Source organism: Uloborus diversus, chromosome 2 (genome assembly GCF_026930045.1).
Source record: "Uloborus diversus isolate 005 chromosome 2, Udiv.v.3.1, whole genome shotgun sequence".
Classification (NCBI taxonomy): Eukaryota; Metazoa; Arthropoda; class Arachnida; order Araneae; family Uloboridae; genus Uloborus; species Uloborus diversus.
The window spans coordinates 1,505,107-1,526,286 of NC_072732.1; the positions used below are offsets into that span (position 1 = coordinate 1,505,107).

At 31.6% G+C, this 21,180-nt stretch overlaps 1 protein-coding gene across 1 annotated transcript in view; it reads right to left on the reverse strand.

Annotated features, from left to right (window-relative positions):
* LOC129217729 (sarcolemmal membrane-associated protein-like) overlaps positions 1-21,180 on the reverse strand; it is a 62,538-nt gene that overhangs the window by 40,973 nt on the left and 385 nt on the right. Inside the window, exons 2-6 of the mRNA XM_054852065.1 lie at positions 20,042-20,189; positions 17,755-17,818; positions 12,735-12,819; positions 10,829-10,924; positions 3,990-4,061 (exon numbers count right to left, since the gene is read on the reverse strand). Of these exons, the coding sequence (XP_054708040.1) occupies positions 3,990-4,061; positions 10,829-10,924; positions 12,735-12,819; positions 17,755-17,818; positions 20,042-20,189 (465 nt within the window). The remainder of the gene's footprint in view (positions 1-3,989; positions 4,062-10,828; positions 10,925-12,734; positions 12,820-17,754; positions 17,819-20,041; positions 20,190-21,180) is intronic.

A 21,180-nucleotide genomic window follows, 5' to 3' on the forward strand; every position in this document is an offset into this window, starting at 1 on the left:
CATGACTTTCCAAGATTTCCATAACCCGTACGAACCCTGGTAATAGGACTGATTTTTTTCCGCCGCGACTGTACTTCGGAGCTAGAGGGCATTACTAGCTAACGAACGAGCGACTAGTCGATTGTCTCCGAGCACCTGGAGAGTCAGGACAGGCATTTTCGCTTGACGTGTTTCTGTGAGTGGTGCAAGCCGAAAATGCAGCGTTCGTTAGTGTTGGATGGGAAGGTATGATTGGAACTAACTCTTGCCCAAACAATGTAATACATTTAGCAGAGTGAAATTGGAGTTCGTGAATCAGTATAATTGAAGACGAATAGCTCATTAAACATCAATTAATTTATTAAAAGATAAAAACAAAGTATATGGCTCTAACAAAAAGTAAATAAGGATAAGTACACCATTATTGCAAATACCCCGTTGACCTAGACTAGTAAGTAATTATCGATTGACCCGACTATCGTTCATGAGGATCGAAGTCTTCGATGGACAAACGTCATACTACTTCAATTAAACAAAAAAAAGGCTAACAGCCTAAGCTTGCTGAACAAACAGCAAGTTGGCTTGCCTGACATGAGCCAACGCGTCTAGGCTGTGCAAGGAGTGAGAGAGAGATCAACTGATAACAGCTTCGCTTATATTCAGAATCTCATTAGCATATCTTCACTTCTGTTAGATTTTTAATTTAAACTTTCACAAAAAGTGAAAGAATCACTTAATTTGAAAAAAAAAAAATCATTAAAAATACGTTTTTGCATCATGCAGAATCAATCCTTTTTCGGTGTAAACATTGCATCACGTTGTGACGTCATTTGTGCGATCGGTTGCAATAACTCAGTCAAATGAATGAACTTTTGGGTGAACCGAGTCACGAGTTCATTGTATCTTATAACCGCGAAGTTTTTTTTTTGCTTGAGTTACTTTTTGATTGGCAACATATCTTTAACTTTCTTTCATTGGCAACACATCTTGTATTTTGCATATTCTTAATTTGAAAGCCATGTGAAGACCTTAAATACTTCGAGCGATTTTTTTTCGCTCTCTCTCTCACCTCACATAGCCGCAATGTATTGCACGTAGTAATTCATCGTGATTTCGTGATGTCTGCCAGTGCTCTTTACTCCTGGCAGGGCGTAATACAACGTGATGTCAATTTTAAAGTTATAAAACGCCTTTAGCCTATTTTTGAGTGTTACGGTAATGCCTTATATTCCTTGGAATCAGCATGTTCGTAAACTTAATGTTTCGTTGTATAATAGCGGCTAATATTTGTTTATTTTTCTAAATGTTTTTTAAATATCAATGAAGTTGTTTGACAACTTTAGAAATCTTTTGAAGATAATAAATACAGATTTTCCTTGAGGAAAAATGCTCCACGTGTTTTTCTTTTTCTTCAACTTCAGGCTGTGGACATGTTTTGCAGGTTCACTTCTACTAGCGGTGTAGTCAGTCTAATTTCACTACACTTAATGCTCACAACTTCAATGCTACCTGATCGTGATCTTCAGTGGCCGAGCCCGAAGCGTGTGCACGTGACGTCACATGTTCAAGAAGGATCGACGTCAAAGTAGTCACGCCACGGGCAACGCCCACTACACGTGCCGTTCTCTATTCCAAGACTAGTTACGTCACGGATTCTAGCGTTCGTTAAGGAACAATGATATGAAAACTGCAAATATCTAAATGTTATGTAACATCTTTACTAATAATAAAGCTCAATGTCTCTCTGTCCGGAGGATGTCTGGATGTCTGTAGGATATCTGTAGGATCTCTGTGACGTGCATAGCGCCTAAACCGTTCGGCCGATTTTCATGAAATTTGGCACAAAGTTAGTTTGTAGCATGGGGGTGTGCACCTCCAAGCGATTTTTCGAACATTCGATGTGGTTCTTTTTCTACTCCAATTTTAAGAAAAAAAATATCATAAGATGCACGAGTCAATTACGAAATGATCATAAACGTGGAACCGTAACATGGGCACAAGCCAATGGGCGAGATACGAAGTGATCATAACGTGGAACTGTAACGTCGGTACAAGCCAATTGGCGAGAACATTCACCATACATTATTTGTAAATATAGAAGCGAACCAAAAGACCTTTAATTTTTCTATTACGGGCGAAGCCGTGCGGGTGCCACTAGTAATAAATAATGATAATAAACCTTCACTTAGATTGACATACTATGTCTATCAGTTAGAGCAGAAGTGCGCGATTAAATTCTGCGTCAAACTCAGTAAATCTGCGACAGAGACGTTTGATATGATCAAGCAGGCTTACCCAGATGTTGCTTTAGCAAGAAGTGGTGTGTTTCGGTGGCACCAGGTCTTTTTGGCAGATCGGGAAAAGGTCGCCGATGAAGACGGTGCCGGAAGACCTTCGACTTCGACAATGTGACTCGCGTGCGCAAAGTTTTGAACCGAGACCATCGACTAAGTATTCGTTTATGTTGTACTAGTGATACCCGCACGGCTTCGCCCGCAATAGAAAAATCAAAAGGCCTTTTGGTTCGCCTGTATATTTACAAATAATGTATGGTGAATTTTCTCGCCAGTTGGCTTGTACCCATGTTACGGTTCCACGTCATGATAATTTCTTATCTCGCCAACTGGCTTGTGCCCATGTTACGGTTCCACGTTACGATAATTTCGTAATTTATGATACTTTTTTTCTTAAAATTGGAATAGAAAAAGAACCACATCGAATTTTCGAAACATCGCTTGGAGGTGCACACCCCCATGCTACATACTAACTTTGTGCCAAATTTCATGAAAATCGGCCGAACGGTTTAAGCGCTATGCGCGTCACAGACATCCTACGGACATCCAGACATCCTCCGGACAGAGAGACTTTCTGCTTTATTATTAGTAAAGATAATATATTCAGACATAATTGGTCTTGCCATTTAAACAACCCTCTATTGTCATCATTAATATATACGTATCAATTTTCACATTGTTTGTCTCACTGTCCGGTAGATGGCGCCATGAGTGGGCATCAACTGTGTTTTTTCTGTGGGATATAAGAAGTAAGATCACAGAGGGTTTTGTGTGGTATTTGGTGTGTGGCTATCTTGTAACATGGTGCTCTTTTTTTCCCTCATGTCCGAATTGTGTGTGTTATTTAGAATATTCACCTTACAGGTATGAAGTTAAATGTTCATCCACCCTGTTTTGCAAACGTACATTGTCATTTCTTTAACTTACCAACTATTTTAGGCTTTTAAATAAAAGCTTTTTATAGCAGAAGTATCTTTCCTTGTAATGTGTAATATTCACTCTGCTTAGTGTTAGACAGTATTAGAATATGTCAGATATCTTCGCTAATGGCGTTTGATATTCTGTACATAACAGTTTAATTGCCCAAATGTTAAATTTTCCAAAATCTGAGGTTCATGGTTTTGTAACGGTGCATTTGAACATGCTCAAGGTGTGCGCGAAGTTGGTCCCAAAAGTGTTCACCGACGACGAATAGCTACCTGTGTGAAAAGATTTCGTTTTTGCGATCCCGAACGTTTCACCACAAGGATTTTTTCTGAAATTCTAATCACAGAAAAAACCCTTCTGAGGGGAATTTCATTGTTTTGATGAAAAAACTTAGCAGATATTTAGTTTATTAAGGAGTTCGGGAGAAGGTTTCAAAAATTAAGAATCTTCTGAACACATTGGGAGCAGGTGTCAGATTTTTTTTTTTTTTTTTCAAATTTTAATTAAAAACAATGCATTGAAACAGTGAGAAGCAAAGGGATGCAAGTGCAAAAAGTAAAAGCATTTTAAGATAATCGATACAAATGGTAGGAGAACCTCTCTTCTGTTTACAGGCAATATATAAGTTTATGCTTGAAATTTTGTGTGTGCAGGAATCAGATAAGAAATTCAATGACAGCGTACCTAAGATCTGAACAACAAATGCATCTTCCCCCCAAACTTTTGGTAGACAACCGTTTGAACAAAATGAAAGCTTATGTGAAAAAATGTCCTTATTTTACAACTCACCTTGCCACAAGTCTGCAACTGGCTTTCCAACGTTTCGATGCGACTGAGGAGCCGATCCTCTTCAATGAGAGCCTGAAATGACAAAGTCTCATAACTTTTCGAGGACAAAAAAAAAAAAAAAAAAACAGTAAACACCCAACAGTAGACATGGAAAAAATTGGCACACCAGTGGACACTTGTGAAACTTTGGATGAAGAATACAGTACAACCTCGATATCTCAAATCTCTCGGGACGGGAAAATATTTTGAGATATCGAGTTTTTGAGTTATCAGGGTTTTGAAAAAATTACACTAGAAACTCTCACAATTACACACATGTACGCTATATGCATTTATATATGTACTATGAAACCACTTTGAATTATAATTAATAAAGTAGTCTTCAATATTTTACTAGATTTGAAATTTTATAATTGTCGAAAGTGCAAAGGAAGAGATTTTGAAATGAACAACAATTTCAACTTGGTTTTTTCACCTAAAAATTTAAAAATTCTAATTTTATCTTTAACCAGTAACCTCACATTTAAAAAGTTCTCAGCAGCCATTTTGTAGGAGTTAAAAAAGCAGAAAGATGAAAATGAGGAATGCCTTTTCTGTTTTCACTTGAAAAGTATCTGGCGAAAAATCAACCCCCTTTCCTCAAAGTGGACAACATGTTCGAGAGAAATGCACAAAGATTCTAAACTCTGGGGAAAACACTGCACCCCTATCATACCAACACTCCCCTATTATCTTGCTTCAATCCTCTAATCACAGCTTCCAAGAAGAGAGATGAAAACTGGTCCCTGGAACTGATTTTACTACAAAAATTGGCAAAAAAAAAAAAAAAAAAGAGGACTGAAACTTGCTTCTGTGCAAAAATTTCGACATATCAAGGTTTTCGAAAAATAAATTTCGAGATAACTATGGAAAATACATAGGGGTTTTTATATAAAATGCAGGGGAAAAATATTTTTTCGAGACATCAAGGGTTTCGAGATAAGGAGGTTCGAGATATCAAGGTTCGACTGTATTTCATAGCAGCCTTCAACTCCAGGTTTTCTCTAAACCAGTTACAATAATTTCCCAGCTAAAGACACAAAATGCTTGTATCCTATATGAAACATTTATCATTAATGCATGCCACGGTTGGCAAAGTTTCCGTCACTACTATAAAAATCACAGTAAAATTCAGTTTTTATTGTTCTGTCCAAAACTACATTTTTAGCAAAATTGTATTTTATGAGCAAATATTAACAACAGAATAAAATCTACTAAAGTAATATCTTGTTAATTAAAAACTTTAAGATAAAACTCCAAAACTACTGGAGTCTGTCATTTTCTTTTTGACTCCACAGCCCTGGTAAAAACCACCTGTCCTGTTCAAAATCCCAACCCTGATTTAAACTGATTTTTTTTCTAACTTTTTAACTCATTTTGAAATGCTTTTAATTTATCAATACTTTATTTTTTCATATTTATAGTATTTAAATATATCAAATAATAATAATAATAAACAAAATAAAAAATAACAGTACTCATAAAAGTACATAAAAACCATTACGCTAGAAGCTGAACAAAGAAAATAATCTTAATATAATCATTGAGAAAAGATGTGGTTAACGTAGACAGAAAGAAAAGCATTTCTTAAAATAAAAAACGGAATATACATACAGTTTTTACAAAAATAAAAATTTCTTTTTAACGTAAGTCTACTTTTATCATTATTATTATTAGTACACAAAAAAGCAGAGGGGGATAGAAATAGCATAAAACCAAATTCTAAGACAGATTTTTTGTAGCATAAAATATTAAAGTTAAAAAAGGAAAAAAAAAATTCATATTGCTTAGCTGAAATAGAAATATTGCAAAAATACTCTAGATAAGAAAAAAAAGGAACGACAATTCATTTAAATTCTTTAAGTGATTACAGTATCTCAAAAATGATGAAACAATCAAAAAAAAATTTATTGCATATTTCAAAACTAACACTAGTCCAAACACAGGGAAAAAGTTTCATTGCTTTAGTTCAAATATTTAAAAAGTTACGAGTGGTTTTAGGCCACGCTCGCTATGTGTTCTTATGCAAAAGAAAAACTTTAAACTGTTTTTTCTCGATGGTGGTATTTTTGTGTTTTCGTGTCATTAGAATCCCTAAGGATTTTTTTCTATTAAAGATACAGCTTTAAAGTAATACTTTTTGAAATTGGGATAACATATTTGACAAAACTGTGCATGGGATAAGCATTTTATAAATTACTCAAATGTTAAACCTTTAAAACCAATTTTTTTTTTTTTAACTTTGATTTTTTACATAATTAATCACAGAAAATTTTCTAATAAACTCATAAGCAAAATGAATGCACAGATTTTCAGATGATGATTATAGTGATCATTTAGCAAAAAAAAATTTTTTTTAATTAGTGCAAAAACAATAAAGCTTTAGGGATTTCAAAAAAAGAAATTAAATTTTTTTCTTTTTTATTGAATTTTTAAAAAAAGTAGGCAATATTTTTAAATCTTGAAAATAAATTATTGATTAAGAAATAAGTGTGCATGATATGGTTTCAAAAAAATATAAAATTTACTTAAATTTTAAAAAAAATGTTTCAAAGGTACTGTGACCTTTCAACCTTCCTACTTCCTGCGAACCAGGAAAAAATTCTACCCTTGAAGAACGTACTATCAAAAGTGAGAGAGATAATATTTTTTTTTAAAAAATCAAAACTTAAAATGATAAAAAGTTGGCAAAAACTTGTTGATAAAAAGTGGGGATTGCATTCCCTACCAGGATGAACTTTGGAAGCACATAAGAGATATACAGTGTGTTTATAAGGTCTTGCATTAATAAAGAAAATGTACCATATAATCGATTTCATTGAACGCATAATAAATGCATATAATATGATACTATACTCCATGTGTTTTAATATTCTCAAAAGTAATACAACGTTTTTAGCTACCCCTATTTCTCGGTTTAATAATTAATTGGCACAGTACAGCCTATTAAGGCTTTTGGGCCAGTAAAACTGATAGAACCAGTTTCTATTGATTAATTTCACTAAATAAAGTATTTATTTGGTAGCACCAGAAAGTAATTTCTAATTATTTGGAATATTAAAAGCATGTTTTGCAATTAAGTTGATGTGTTATAACCAACTGATATGATCAAATAATAAACCGCAGAATAATTTAACTAGAAATTAGCTACTATTTACATGATATCTTAATATCAGATAGGACTTTAATTTTGTACAGGATAAATATTTAGAATTTAGACTGAAAGTGGATATGCAAGGACTAGGCACACTCCTAGTGTTCCGGTTTAAAAGAAAAAAAAAAAAAAGAAAAATCAGCTTTTATTTACTTTTGAATAATTACTTGAATGTTTTATAATCATGGATTATTGGAAAATAATATTGATTAATGATTGAAATAGGTTAAATATTGTTGACAGATTAATATAATTTTTTTTTTAAAACTGGAATGTTTTACCTATAACTATATATACATATTAAATGAAATAATTTTAGAAGAAATTCCTTAAGGGTTGCCATTATTGGCACATCTGACCCAAAGTTTCAAATAAAGCAATATATTAATAGCATCATTTTAAAGCAACTAAATTTGTTCATATGATTATTAACTGGGTAGAAAATGAGCAATATTGTATCACAGTTTGATTTAAAACGTATGAAACGCGATACAGTATCATAAACTGCTTAGAAAATTTTGAGATCGAAAAAAGTAGAATAAAAAGAATAACTGAACAGTTTTGAAACTTGAATGACAAAACTAGATGTGTTTTTATTGATAAACAGGTTGCAAATGGCTTCAATATTGCATAACGAAAAACATCCATTCAAAAAGTAGAATATAAATTTTAGTGACCCATAAGAAGGGAAGTGTTATTCCCGTTTTCTTCCCGAAAATGGTAAGCATCATTATGTTTTAGATCTGTTGAAAGCTCATACTTTTATGTATAATGTTTTGGAGCTTTCTTCGTATTGAAGAGAAACACACCCGCAGTTCCTTCCCCAAACGATCAGATTAGAAAATTACAAACTAGCAACTCCATTTGTCACGCTTTTTAATTTTGTTTTACATATTTTTAATTTTTTGTCCACACCACTAAAAGTGTATATAGATCAGAGAAGTTTTGTAATTACTGCTTGCTCCATTGGACCAGTGTTCTTTTTTATTAATTTCTACCCTTGCACTTTATCTTTGTACATAAAGGGCTACTTCTGTCCGGATGTCCGGGGTAAACTTCAAAACTACTGGACGGATTTTAACCATTTTTTAAGCATAGATAGCTACATTATCAGGGAACAACTTAGGCTGTAATTTATTGCTAAAAACTTAGTTTAAAAACGTCGTGATCGAAAACAGTAAATGTCATGTCATTTCCACATCAAATGATTAAAAATAAAACCCATTGTTTCGAAAATTCGTTGCCTTGCAACAGCAACATTAAAAGTAATCATAATGTAAATTTCGAATCAAGGCCTCTCTGGAGCAAGCATGACATTTATTGCTTTCTTAGGATTGCATAATCATTTTTAACACGCTTTTATTAGCTTGACCTGTATGTATGTATCTATGTATGTATGTATGTATTTTGTAACGGAATCTTGCTGCTCAAATTTCGCCCACTTCCTGCGATCGGATTCTTTTGAAATTTGGCACGCGACCTCAGACCCAAATTGATTAATTAACTCTTCTAATTGTTAGTTTCTTCCAATTTTAATCAATATTTTGGCATAAATCCAACAATGTGAAAAAGGAAAAAATTAAAAAAAATACATTAAAAAATGCTCGCAAAAATTATTTTAAAATAAAATTTTTCATTTTTCTGCATCTGGCAAAATTTGGTTCAATGTTCCAAGGTAATTAGAACATGAAATATAATTATTTTTAACTCATTTCGTGCCAAAATTGAGGTGAGCCTTCAATTGGAAATTCATTGCTGATCAGACCATTGTTGAACAAAACTTTTATTCAAATGCATCTCAAATTTCCAAAGTAATGCAGATATGATTTCCGCACACATACATCGATGACTGAGATGGATTAGCATAAAAGATTTTGAACAATGTTGAAATGAATATTTTTTCGTAAAACAAGTTAAACTAAAAAGAAGAAAATAAAATAATAGTTATAAAAACTAAATAAACACGCTTTCGTAGCAAAATGAACTAAAAAGTGAAAAATAATCTTTGGATGATAGTCGCTGACCCATCACTTAATTTTAATGTAATACAAAAAAGCGTGGGGGGCTGTCTATTTACATTTCTGCTTGGACAACAAATGGAAGAAACTCAAAAAAACTGATAAGAAGCCCCCCACGCTTTTTTGTATTACATTAAAATTAAGTGATCGTTCAACTACTATCATCCAAAGATTATTTTTCACTTTTTAGTTCATTTTGCTACGAAAGCGTGTTTTTTTTAGTTTTTAAAACTATTATTTTATTATACATAAAGGGCTACTTCTGTCCAGATGTCCGGGGTAAACTTCGAAACTACTGGACGGATTTTAACCATTTTTTCACCATAGATAGCTACATTATGAGGGAGCAAGTTAGGCTATAATTTATTAATTAAAAACTTAGATTAAAAAAGTTATGTTGGAAAACAGTAAATTTCATGTAATTTCCCCATGTTATGATTAAACATAGAATAACGAAATATCTATAGAGATGCCCCATCTATGGTAAAAAGGAGATGAAATTGAAGCCGGATTTACGAGCGGGGTTATGATAACGTGATCGCTTCGCGAGTATAGTTTTCACCAATCTCGCAAAGAGACCGTATAAAGTAGCTGGCGGATTGGTTTGCATTTTAATTCATGTTTCAGTGCAATTTCAAAAATGTGCTTCATGAACTTGCAACAATCTCTAAGTTTAAATTAACAACCAATTGAGATTCAGTAATGGAATGTTTTGAATCAAGACGTATCTTAAAATATTTAGCAAGAAGCTAAGGATCTTGGGATACAGCGGTGCAACTTCCGGCTTCAATTTCTTAGTATAGCAGGGCCTCTTTATGTAATTTCTTTACTTTCTGCGATTAAATATAAAACCCATTGTTACAAAAATTTGTTGCCTAACAGCAATATTAAAAGTAATCATAATGAAAATTTTGAATCAAGGCTTCTTCGGAACAAATATGAATTTAAATTTATTTAAACATTTGGAAACTCTACTTTTTGCACGCTTAGGGAGACATAGTAGAGAGCTTTTTTTTTCTTTTTGTGTGTGTGTACTATTTAATTAAATGAAGCGCATGGTATTTTTTGTGATCTTTGTTTTTGTTAGTTCAGATTTTGGACATTCTACAAATGCTTATATGCTTAAATGTCATGCTTTCATTTCTAAATGAATACTCGTTCGTTATTCATACTTATTGCTGTTTTACTTTTATGGGTAAGGAAGAAGCTTGATTTTTAATCACGTCAAAGTGGTGTGTTTTGAGTTCTTTCAGTTAAAACTATACATGTAAAAACTTATGGCCAAATCACCCTTATCCTCATTGAAGTTAAATTCTAGCAGAACAACCACCTGGCACACAGTTGAATTCTGCCTTAATCATCTCAGAAGTAAGAAAGTTTTATTAAGGCTATGATGAAAACTTCATGAAGTAAGCATCAAAATAGAAAAAAAAAATTCTGTTTGAATCTCAATGTTTTTGAATAATTTTTCTTTATCAGTACAAGACATATCCTACGCATAAACATATTGCATAAAGAACGCTTTTCTCTATCCATCCCCATCTTTCATTGTGGCTTTTAGGGTGTGTGGATTGGAATAGATATCTGTCGAAATATTTTCCGCCGTTACGAATGAAAAGAGAGATCACCTTCCATCCGATGTCAGACTCATCCTGAGTGTTGGCAACGACTTTCTGAAGTGTTCCGAGCTTGTTTTCCAATATTTGTTCCCTATGAAGAGCTTCCTGCCAAAAGGAAACACACATTTACATCGTATAAAGACAAGAGAACTTATCGCACAATGATTTACATCAACATAAATACCTACATTACAAAGATAAAGACATTCACTTTCAATACAAGAATTGAGGTGGAAAAAAATCTGGACAAACGATAAGTGTTTTTAAGATCTGGAATTCTTGTATCAACAGTCACTTTTTCCTACACTATTAATACAACTAAAAGTATTTTAGAATTGTGTTTAAAAATAAAGAATAAGATCAGAGCGTTGCAAGAGCATACAAAAACATACGACTTTTCCAGTAAAAAATGTGGGGCATAAAATTAATTTCTATTAAACTGTATCTACACTTGAATTTCACTTACAATGCTTTATAAGCATTGTAAATGACATAAGAATAAAAATTAATGATGAATATATTTTAATAATACTCAATTTGAGAGAAGTTTGTGATCTGCATAAAATAATAATTAAAAAAATATTCCTTAACATGGCTTCTAAATTCAATCCACAACACAAACTTTGTCTTTTATAACAGTAGATACGAAAATTCCAAAATTTGGTTTCCATAACTTTCGAAAAAACAGAAAAAAAAAAAAAAAACATGCAACCTTACATTAGTTTAAAAATTTTACAGGGAGAAAAGTAAGAATATTTAAATTATTTTTAGCCATTCTGGAGATGAAATGTACTTCCTAATTTCAGTAACTGAGTAATAAACAAAGGTTTTCTCTGGATCCGAATACAATAAACTTCTGTTTTTTTTTCACTACATATTTAATAACTAATAATTATCATTTTAGAGGACTCGCTCATCAAATGAGAAGAAAGAAAAAAATAAATTGATTTTTACAGAATAATTTGGGATATTTTCCAAGGACACAATCAGTTCAATTTTGTGGTGAATAATGTTTTTCCTGCAAGGTGATTACCCATGGTGAAGCCATAGGAACAATTTTTATTACTTTCATTTTTTAGTTCAAGGGCCACTTTACGGTATTTTTGACATTTATGTAGAGTCCATAATGGTACCTTTTTTGAAATGACTTTTTAATTTACTGTTTGATTAGCATATTATTTTATTTTGAGCTTTTCCTACCAACACACCAACTCTAAAATAACTTGCAAATCAAACAGTAAATAAAAAAGTTATGGCAAAAAAAGGTAATAAATATTGATTGGGAATATTCATGCACAACTTTAACTGACGCTTAATAAAATTGAAATTAAAATGAAATTTAATCCAAGGGATTCAGTCGGATGACTCTTGAGATTTTATTTCAGCTTAAGCAATCATGAACTTTCATTTAGAAAATTTTAAATCATGGTTTTAACTACAATGAAAGGAAATTGCATTTACTTGCCTAGGCTTACAGCCTTAACAAACTGCAGAAAACAAAAAAAAATCCAATTCCCAAAGGACATGCAACAAAATAGAATTTTTCAACACGTAAGCATCAGAAGTGTAAAAAATGCCATATATGGAAAAGCTTTTATAATCAAAATAACTTCAAAATGGAGAATTTGTGCAATATTTCCACGATTTCACATTCTGAATAGCTCATAGGCGGAGAAAAATTGAGAAAGAAATTTAATAAATATAGGCATGATAATCCCATTAAAAAAATATAACAAATTTAAGACTTTTTTCTTTTAAAAAAAAAAGGTGGGGGGGGGGGGGGAGGAATATAATTAAAGATCAGTGGCACAATATAAGGAATACAAATCGAATACAAAATTAAATCGATAATGCTAATTGAATTATTAAATAAACAAACCCTATCATTTATTTAAAAGGAATAAAGAATGGTTACCTGAAGATATTGGGAAAGTTGATACAATTCCTGAGAAGAAACAGAGGTCTCGGGTGATAATGGCACAACTGTAGTAGTAGGACTGTCGACGAAACAAAACAAATATGTACAAAAACTGATGTCTACGTGCAAAAACACAAAATCATTTACTCTTTCATTAGCACTAAATTCGGCTGCACAGACGAAAATGAAAACCGTCTTCCCTACAAATTAGGGTTGGCACATTTTCGCTAAAAATGGGAAAAGCCTTAAAAGAAACCAGTAAAAACGTATCAGGGAAAACTACATTTTTTGACAAAACAGCAAAAATGGAAATGCTTCACTTATAGGGAACACTTTTATGATTCTTAATTTTTTCAACTCTAAATTAAAAAAATATATAATTTTATGTTAATTAACTTCAGATATTCAATGCATCAGTGATTAGTGATTAGGATTTGCTTAACCTTCACAATCCTGCTAGGTTAAGTGTGCCTAACCTTAAAACCCCAGGTTAAGTGTACTATTAAGTTTGATCTGCCTTAGTTAATACTATGAGTGAAGAGAGGGTTCATACCCTATTTGGATGAAAAAATTCCATGGTTTTCCAAGACTTTTTCATGACTTCAATAAAACTTTCATGACCTTGTTACACGAAAAGAATAGCACCATTATATAAGTTTTGAATAGCAGCACTATATCAAAAGTTGGCAATTTTTGGGAATGAGAAGCAAAACTTTATATGAATGCCACCGCCTCATTGAAGCACTTACTCGTAATGGGGAAAAAATATCAGTATACACTAAAAAAAACTAAACTATTCTTATTTGTCTTCATCATATAAACTGAAGTAAAGTAAAAATGCAGTGAACCAAATATGATGATGCTTAAATGTCGAATTTTTTTTATAAACAGGCAAAGTTAGTTAATGGGTCATTCCAGCGTCACGTGCGGGACAAAAATACGCTCAAATTTCATTAACATTTCATCATGTCCCTTAACATTTTAATGGCACAGGGGTAAGCAATTTTTTTTAAGCTTTACATTTGCAGGGGTAGAAGTGGTCGACTTGTAATATATAGGACATTTTCCACGAAAAATATAGGACATGTTTTATGAATGATTTTGATGTGAAAAATAAACAATACATAGTTTATTTTTTCTAATTATTTTTGGCACCAATTTTTATCAATGATCTCAATGAATCATACTGCATACCGTTTAAAAACCCAAATAAAAATAATACTTAGAATGAGTTTCCTGTTCCTGAAAGAATAATGTAATTAAACAATCTGAAATCTATTTATATAATCTTATATTTAATACAACTATTTACAATCATTAATTATTTATATTTTAGAAAAGCTTTTGCCTAACATTTTTCTGCATTTCATCTTTTGCCAAGTACATCAAATCCCCATTCCTCAAAAATTTTTATATTAATCTTTTTTTTTTGCATAATTACCTACATTTAAATATTTTAAATAGATCTTTTTTCTTCTTTTTATGTATTAATGATGGCTGAATCTTCACCGCATTTTGTTGTTAGTGAAGATTCATTAACAAAGTGCTTTATCATAAGTTTGGAGAGCTTGTCATCAAATATGGATAACTGAAGCTTTCTCTTAAAACAATTTTTAAATTTTGTTAAAAATACTCTATACTTACAACAGAATTTAAACAGATGAGTGCCCGCAGACATTTAAAAAATAAATAAATAAATAAAAATTACACTTATGTATCTCGTTTTTAAGCAGTCTTGAATTATCTTTTGTCAACTTGTGAGATAAAGAAGAGAACTTGTGAGAAAATATCAAGTAACTTAAAGGCTTTTCAATAGTCATTTTCTATAAATCTTTATAACAAACTATGGAAATATAGGACAATTTGCAAAAAAATATAGGAAATACAGGACACTTTTGATGCTTTTTTTGAAAATATAGGATATATAGGACTACTTCTACCCCTGCATTTGATACAAAGATACTCCTGACAGAATTATATTTTTATTAAACCATTTTCTTATTTAAAAAAAAATCTATTTGCATGCATCACGTGCGGGACTTTCAAAGTCAGCCTCTGGGAACTTGCTTATGCATAAGCTCATATTTTTGCTCTATTAATACAGCAATGACGAAACAAATTGTAGATTTTGAAAGCTATGGTTCCAACGTAAAAGAAACATTCTCATTAGTTTAGAAATAATTATTTAAACCTCTGAAAAAAAAAAATGTATATGCCCATTCCATTGAAAATGGTCATTTTGTTACGTATGTGACAGTTTCTATATTTCGTAAAAAAAGAAATAATTTTTGAAGAAAGTTTTTTCTTACGAAGTCCCACATGCGTTTGTGCTTTTTTAATCAACAATATTTTGTTCATCATCCTTTTAAATTATTTTTTTATGATGTACAAAAAATGTACGTCACGTGCGGGACAAAATTACTGATTTCCATGGAATGGACCAAAGACCTACAAGGAAAAACTACATTTTTTGACAAAACAGCAAAAATGGAAATGCTTCACTTATAGGGAATGCTTTAATAATTCTTAATTTTTTTTAACTCTAATGTAGAAATATATATTTTTATGTTATTTAACTTCAAATATTCAATGCATCAATGAAACAGAAACTTAACTACAGCTGGGGAAAACCTGACCTGGCAGTATTCTAATGCTGTGATTAGGATTCGCTAAACCTTCACAATGCTGCCAGGTTAGGTGTGCCAGAATTATAAGTACTATAAGCAGGGGTGATTGTGAGTTCACCAAAAAATACCTGAAAGTTTCAAAGCGAGAACGGGGGGGGGGGGGGACTTTGGCCCTTATTACTTAAGTGCACCTATGCCATAGTATTAAATAGTTCAATAGTCAGAGTCAAAATAGTGTGTGTACATTTGATTAAAATTTTAATGGGTTACAAAGTTACTTTTGAGCTGGTAATATACAAAATTATCTTGACATTTGTCCATTTTAAGGGATAGGTGTCCATCTTAAGGCTCTTGCAGGTATATTTGATGAGTATTATATAATTTAAAAAAATTTGCGGTGGTACGGAGATAAAAGCATAACAAAAAAGACATAATTCCGGTATTTTCGGACATAAAAACACCGGAAATACGTCCGAAAATACCGGAAATTCGGTAAAATACCGGAACACAATCACCCCTGTATAAGTTTGTGCTGTTTTAGTTAACACTATGAGCAAAGAACATGAGAATATAATAACAATCAAATTATTCACAGGCTTTGGTTTAAATATTAACTGAGAATTAATGAGTCTTAACTAGTAATTCTTACATTTCAATAGTTAAAAAAAAGTCTTTTTTGTTTCTTTAACATTGCATAATAAAAAGCAACGTATGAAACGCTACTTTTCATTGAATAATTTTTTTTAGTTGTTGTTGTTAGAGAATTATTTTTGCTGTTATTTTTTTAAATAATGAAAAGCTTTTCAACTTTTAACATTGAAAAAAATGCTGCAGATTTATATTCTAAGCAGATTCTAAGGGATAAGTGTAACAGGAGCTATGCTTCAATGGCTTGAGTGAATCCTTTACCTTTAGAAGAAAAAGTTTGATTTTGTGATGAAGTTTTGTTAAAACTTCCAAGGGGCAAGGAGGGTGCATCAAACGGTAGGGGAAGGGGGCAGCACCCTCCTAAAAAAGCCTGGGGGGAAATATTAATTAGTATTTCAACAGGGTCAAGCACTTTCAAGGAGTTTTCCGGGAAAAATGTGCACAAAAAGTTTAGTACAGATAAAATAAATCAAGCCCAGTCAGAGAGAAAAATATATTTAACCCCAATTTTCCAGACTTTTCAAGGAACTGAAAAAAAATAAATAAAAAAATAAATAAAATTCTTTTTCTTTTTCAGAACTTTGAAAAGGATTTCCAGATTGCATAACAGGGTTGGCCGGATTGGACCCAATTGGGTTGGACCCAATGGGTTTTTTTTGAAAAAACCCATTTAAAAAAACCCATTATTTAACCCACTTTTGGGTTTTTTTAAATTTTCTGAGAAGTTTTTTTAAAAATTAATTTAAATACTTTTACAATTCAAACTTCTATTTTATTTGTTCTTCGCCACAGACAATGGACATAAAAAATGAATTTTGAACATTAATAGTATTTCTTAACTCTTAACGGCATTAAAAAAATACTTCAAAGGTTTTAAATAAATATACTTAACTTTTTTCTTTAACCGGTTAAATAAATAACTGAAATTATCTTGACTAAGTCCTGTCACCTCTGATTTTATTAATATTTGTAGATTGTACATAGGAAACTACTCTAGTTAAAAGGCTTTCATGTGAATTATTTTCTGCAACCCGACACGTCACAAATCTCGAATTAACAAATTATATTTTTTTTTAGAAATTAACAGGTTTTACAAATGGTCGGACAGAAAAACAGAATAGGATGTACAGTATTTTCATTATCTTACGAAAAAGTTTAATATTTCTTACTCTGTACACAGAAATAGAAAAACAGGCAACATAAAATTCAAAGAAATGTCTTGATTAAGCTGGAATTCAGTAAATAGGGATTTAAACTACTTGAGGTTCTACAGAAGTTTTGCATAACAAAATGAAATATGATTAAGTAAAATGCAAAAAAAAAAAAATGTAATTAAAAACGGACAATAGATTTTATTACTCAAGAAGTAACTTTGCCTTAACTGTTGGTAATCATGGAAACTAAAAAATTCTGAAACTTCACCATTCTTGGGTTTTGTCGTCTTTCATACTTTTCTTCAGAAAACGTTGAATTTTAACTAGTTTTCCAGCTTTTTTTACCCCAAGACAATTTTTTGCGCTTTGTCCATATACTTACGCTACAATATGCTACAAGTACCCTACATTTTCACTAAAAATATACCAAAAAAACCCACATTTCTTTTAAAAAACCCACTTTTAGTTGGGTTTTTTTGGGTTTTATTTAAAAAAAAACCCAAAAAACCCTGGGTCCATGGGCTTTTTTAAAAAAAACCCGGGTTTTTGCCAACCTTGTTGCATAAGCACTTTGAAACTCTTACCTGCGCCTTTGCTTCCTTCCCATCTGGCAGGTACAGTTTAAGAGTAGCAACAATACAACCATGAACAACTGAAAGAAAAACCAGTTTTAAACGCTAATTATCAAAAACCAAACAGATGGTGTTGCAACACTTTTTTTTCACTAAATAAATTGTTTTATTCTTTTGCTTCTTATTAGCTCAACTTCTGTTGCCGTGGCATTAATACTTAAGTACCAACAGTGCTTTCATGAGGAAATGATCTGAATGATTTTATTTTTACTGGCATTAAAAATTAATAATATCACCATTATCTTACATCATGTAATCTTAAATCACATGTATGAATAAACTAACTACATTAAATATCTTGTTATTTTTTGAAGCAGCTAGAAATTGATTTATGCTAAAACATTTGATGCAAAATATTCATTCCAGTCATATCTAAAAATCTTACAGTATCAAAATTTCATTAAAATAAGGTGAGGTAATAACTAATTTACATAATTTTTGGTGTTTTGAACAAAGAAAGCGACTGGTCAATTTTTTAATAGTGAACGTTGGATGCATACATCTTTAAATATTTAAAATTTTTAATGTTTTCTAAGAAAATATGGCTATTAATCACATTTTACTATGCAAAAATTCAATTTTTTCCATTCTTTACAGAAAAAAAAGTAAAAACTTTTTCTTTTCCAGCAAAAAAATATTATCACAGGTATGAATAACAAACTTATTTGTAAATTCATTAAACATACTTTCATTACATTTACATATTTTTATTATTTTTTAAAGCAGTTACAAAATTGATTTATACTAAAACATTTAGTGCAAAATATTCATTCAGTAACATAGGAATCTTTAAGTACCAAATTTTCTTTTTAATTAAGTTAATTTAAGGTGAGGTAATGGCTAACTTATATAATTTTTGGTGTTTTTAACAAAGAAAGCAACCCGTCAATTTTTTGAATAGTGAACGTTGGATGTATATTTCTGCTATGCCCAAAAGCAGAATACTTGACGATGTTCTGCAACATAAAATCAGTTGACAAAATTGTTCTGCAAGTACTTCCAGCATTCTTTTCCACAAATCTGGAGCCCTTAACCAAAATCGTTTTGAACTGGAGGATTTTTTTTTCTTCAATTTTTAAACTGCACTGTTGCTATGCATTTCTGTGGAACCTAAACCGATTAAGATTCTCCAAAAAACATTTTTATATGCTTTCTCAAATGCATAAAAAATGCAAAGATACAAAATTTTATAAGAAATCTGAACCTAGGCGTCAAACCACGTTTTTTTTTTTTTTTTTTTTTTTGGGGGGGGGGGGATTTTACATGGCATGAAGGAGAAATTAAAACAAAGTGAATTATTAAAATAATAAATAAACTGAATCGAATTAGGGTAGCTTATAATAAAGCACATCAAAACTTTCTAAACAATTCAAATATTTTCAGCATGCCAGAAGATTGAAACCTCAAACAAGACATGCAAGTTTTGGCGATGGACGTGTTTCAATGTTGGCATGTTTCCAAAACAAACGTTTATGGAGGAAGTTGCTGTGGTAACGATCTATTGGGGAAAATAAGGAAAAGGGGAAGCAAAAACGCTAGAAAAATCAGAATGTTTTGAGATTTAGAACATGAAACTTTTGACGAAAATCAGCAGAAACTGCCGATTTTCTACAAATATATTCTAACTCAATGTAGAATTTAGCACTAACTCTGCAGATTTCTTTAAGCCCCTTAAAGTAAAACTAAAGTTCCTGCAGATAACTTTTCAAGTTCAATATTTTTCGCGAGCTTTCCGCCGAATTGTCGTAATTTCCTAGAATTTTAGATTTTCTTCTAATTTAAAGAAATTTGCAGAATTTTTGCACAATTCTATCTTGAGTTGGAAGATATTTGTAGCAAAACTGCAGTTTCTGTAGATTTTCTGCAGGAATTTCACAGAAATCTGTAGAATTTTGCAGAAAATTTGTCTGAGTTTTCCTCTCACATTTGAACAGAATTGTTCTGCGGCTCAGGCACCTGTTCTGTGACGTACGTCGCAAATTTAGTAGTATTCTGCTTTGGGGCTGCTATGAAGAAAAAAATGACATGGATTGCATACATCTATAAATATTTAACCTTTCTAATGTTTTCTAAGAAAATATGGCTATTTAATTACGTTTTACTATGCAAAAATTCAATTATTTCATTATTTACAGAAAAAAACGGGAAAAAACTTTTTTTGCCACCGGCTCTAACTTTCCTTAAATTTTACGCCTCTAGTCTGCACAGAATGACTGAATTTGGTCGGAGGAGGGTAGTCTCACCTTTCCTAGAATTTTCAACGACGTCTACTCCGAACTGCACAATGTCCCCGGAGCACACTTCCCTGGCGGGGGACTCCTCCGACCCCTTGCTGAGCCTCTGGTTGTTGACAAACGTCCCATTGCTGCTCTTCGTGTCCTGCAGGTAGAACTGGAAAGAGACACGACTTCCGTCAAACACAATAATCGAGAAACACAAAGTACATAAGAGGGCTTTCTTGGGTTATGTATAACATTATAAATAATAATAATAATAAATAAATAATAAAATAATATAAATAATAATAATAAAATATAATTAATATATAATAAACCAGGAATATACATAACTTGGGTTATGTATATTCCTGGACAGGATTTCATCGGAAAATTTTTCTTCAGGCCTACTATGACCAACTCTTGCCTCAGAACAGATGAGAGTGTCTTCTATTACTTGTTCTGGTTACCTCCACATTTTTAATTTCGGCAAACCTAACCTGGCAGCAACAAAATGTTGTGATTAGTATATCTGAGTAGCCTTCAAGCAGGGGCCAATCCAGGATTTTTTTCTCGCTACCTATTTTTGTGAAAGTATTGCATCATTATATTTTTGTGAAAGTTTTTTTTTTTTTTAAATCAGCATTGTTTTTGTGAAAATTTTAAATTCATCCTAATCCTAATTTTTGTAAAAGAGAAGTAAAACAAGTGAAATTTTAGTTCTAAAAGTGTAAATGTCATCTAGTATTATTTTTAACAGATTTTGTTTTTTGGGGAGGGGAGGGGGAGCTAAAAACCTACGAAGTATGAAAAAGTATGAAAAATACCATCGTAATTTCAGCTTAATGGGCTATGTACTGTGAACAATATAGGAAATTATAAGAAAAATGGTTTCCCAAAACAGATGTTGAAAGATTGCAATAATGCATAAATACACTTAGGCGAGAAACTGCTAAAATTGGTTAAAATACTACAAAAAGGTTTCTATTTAAGCGATTGTTCATATAAACCTGCTTAGAATATTATTTTATGAGTATATTTTGTTTTAAACAGAGAAACAAATTTTATATTTTAAAATGCGAATTTTTGTGAAATTTTCGATGTTTTTGGGAAGCTACAGATTTTATTACTTGATTTTTGTGAAAGTACCGATTTCAAAACAAGAT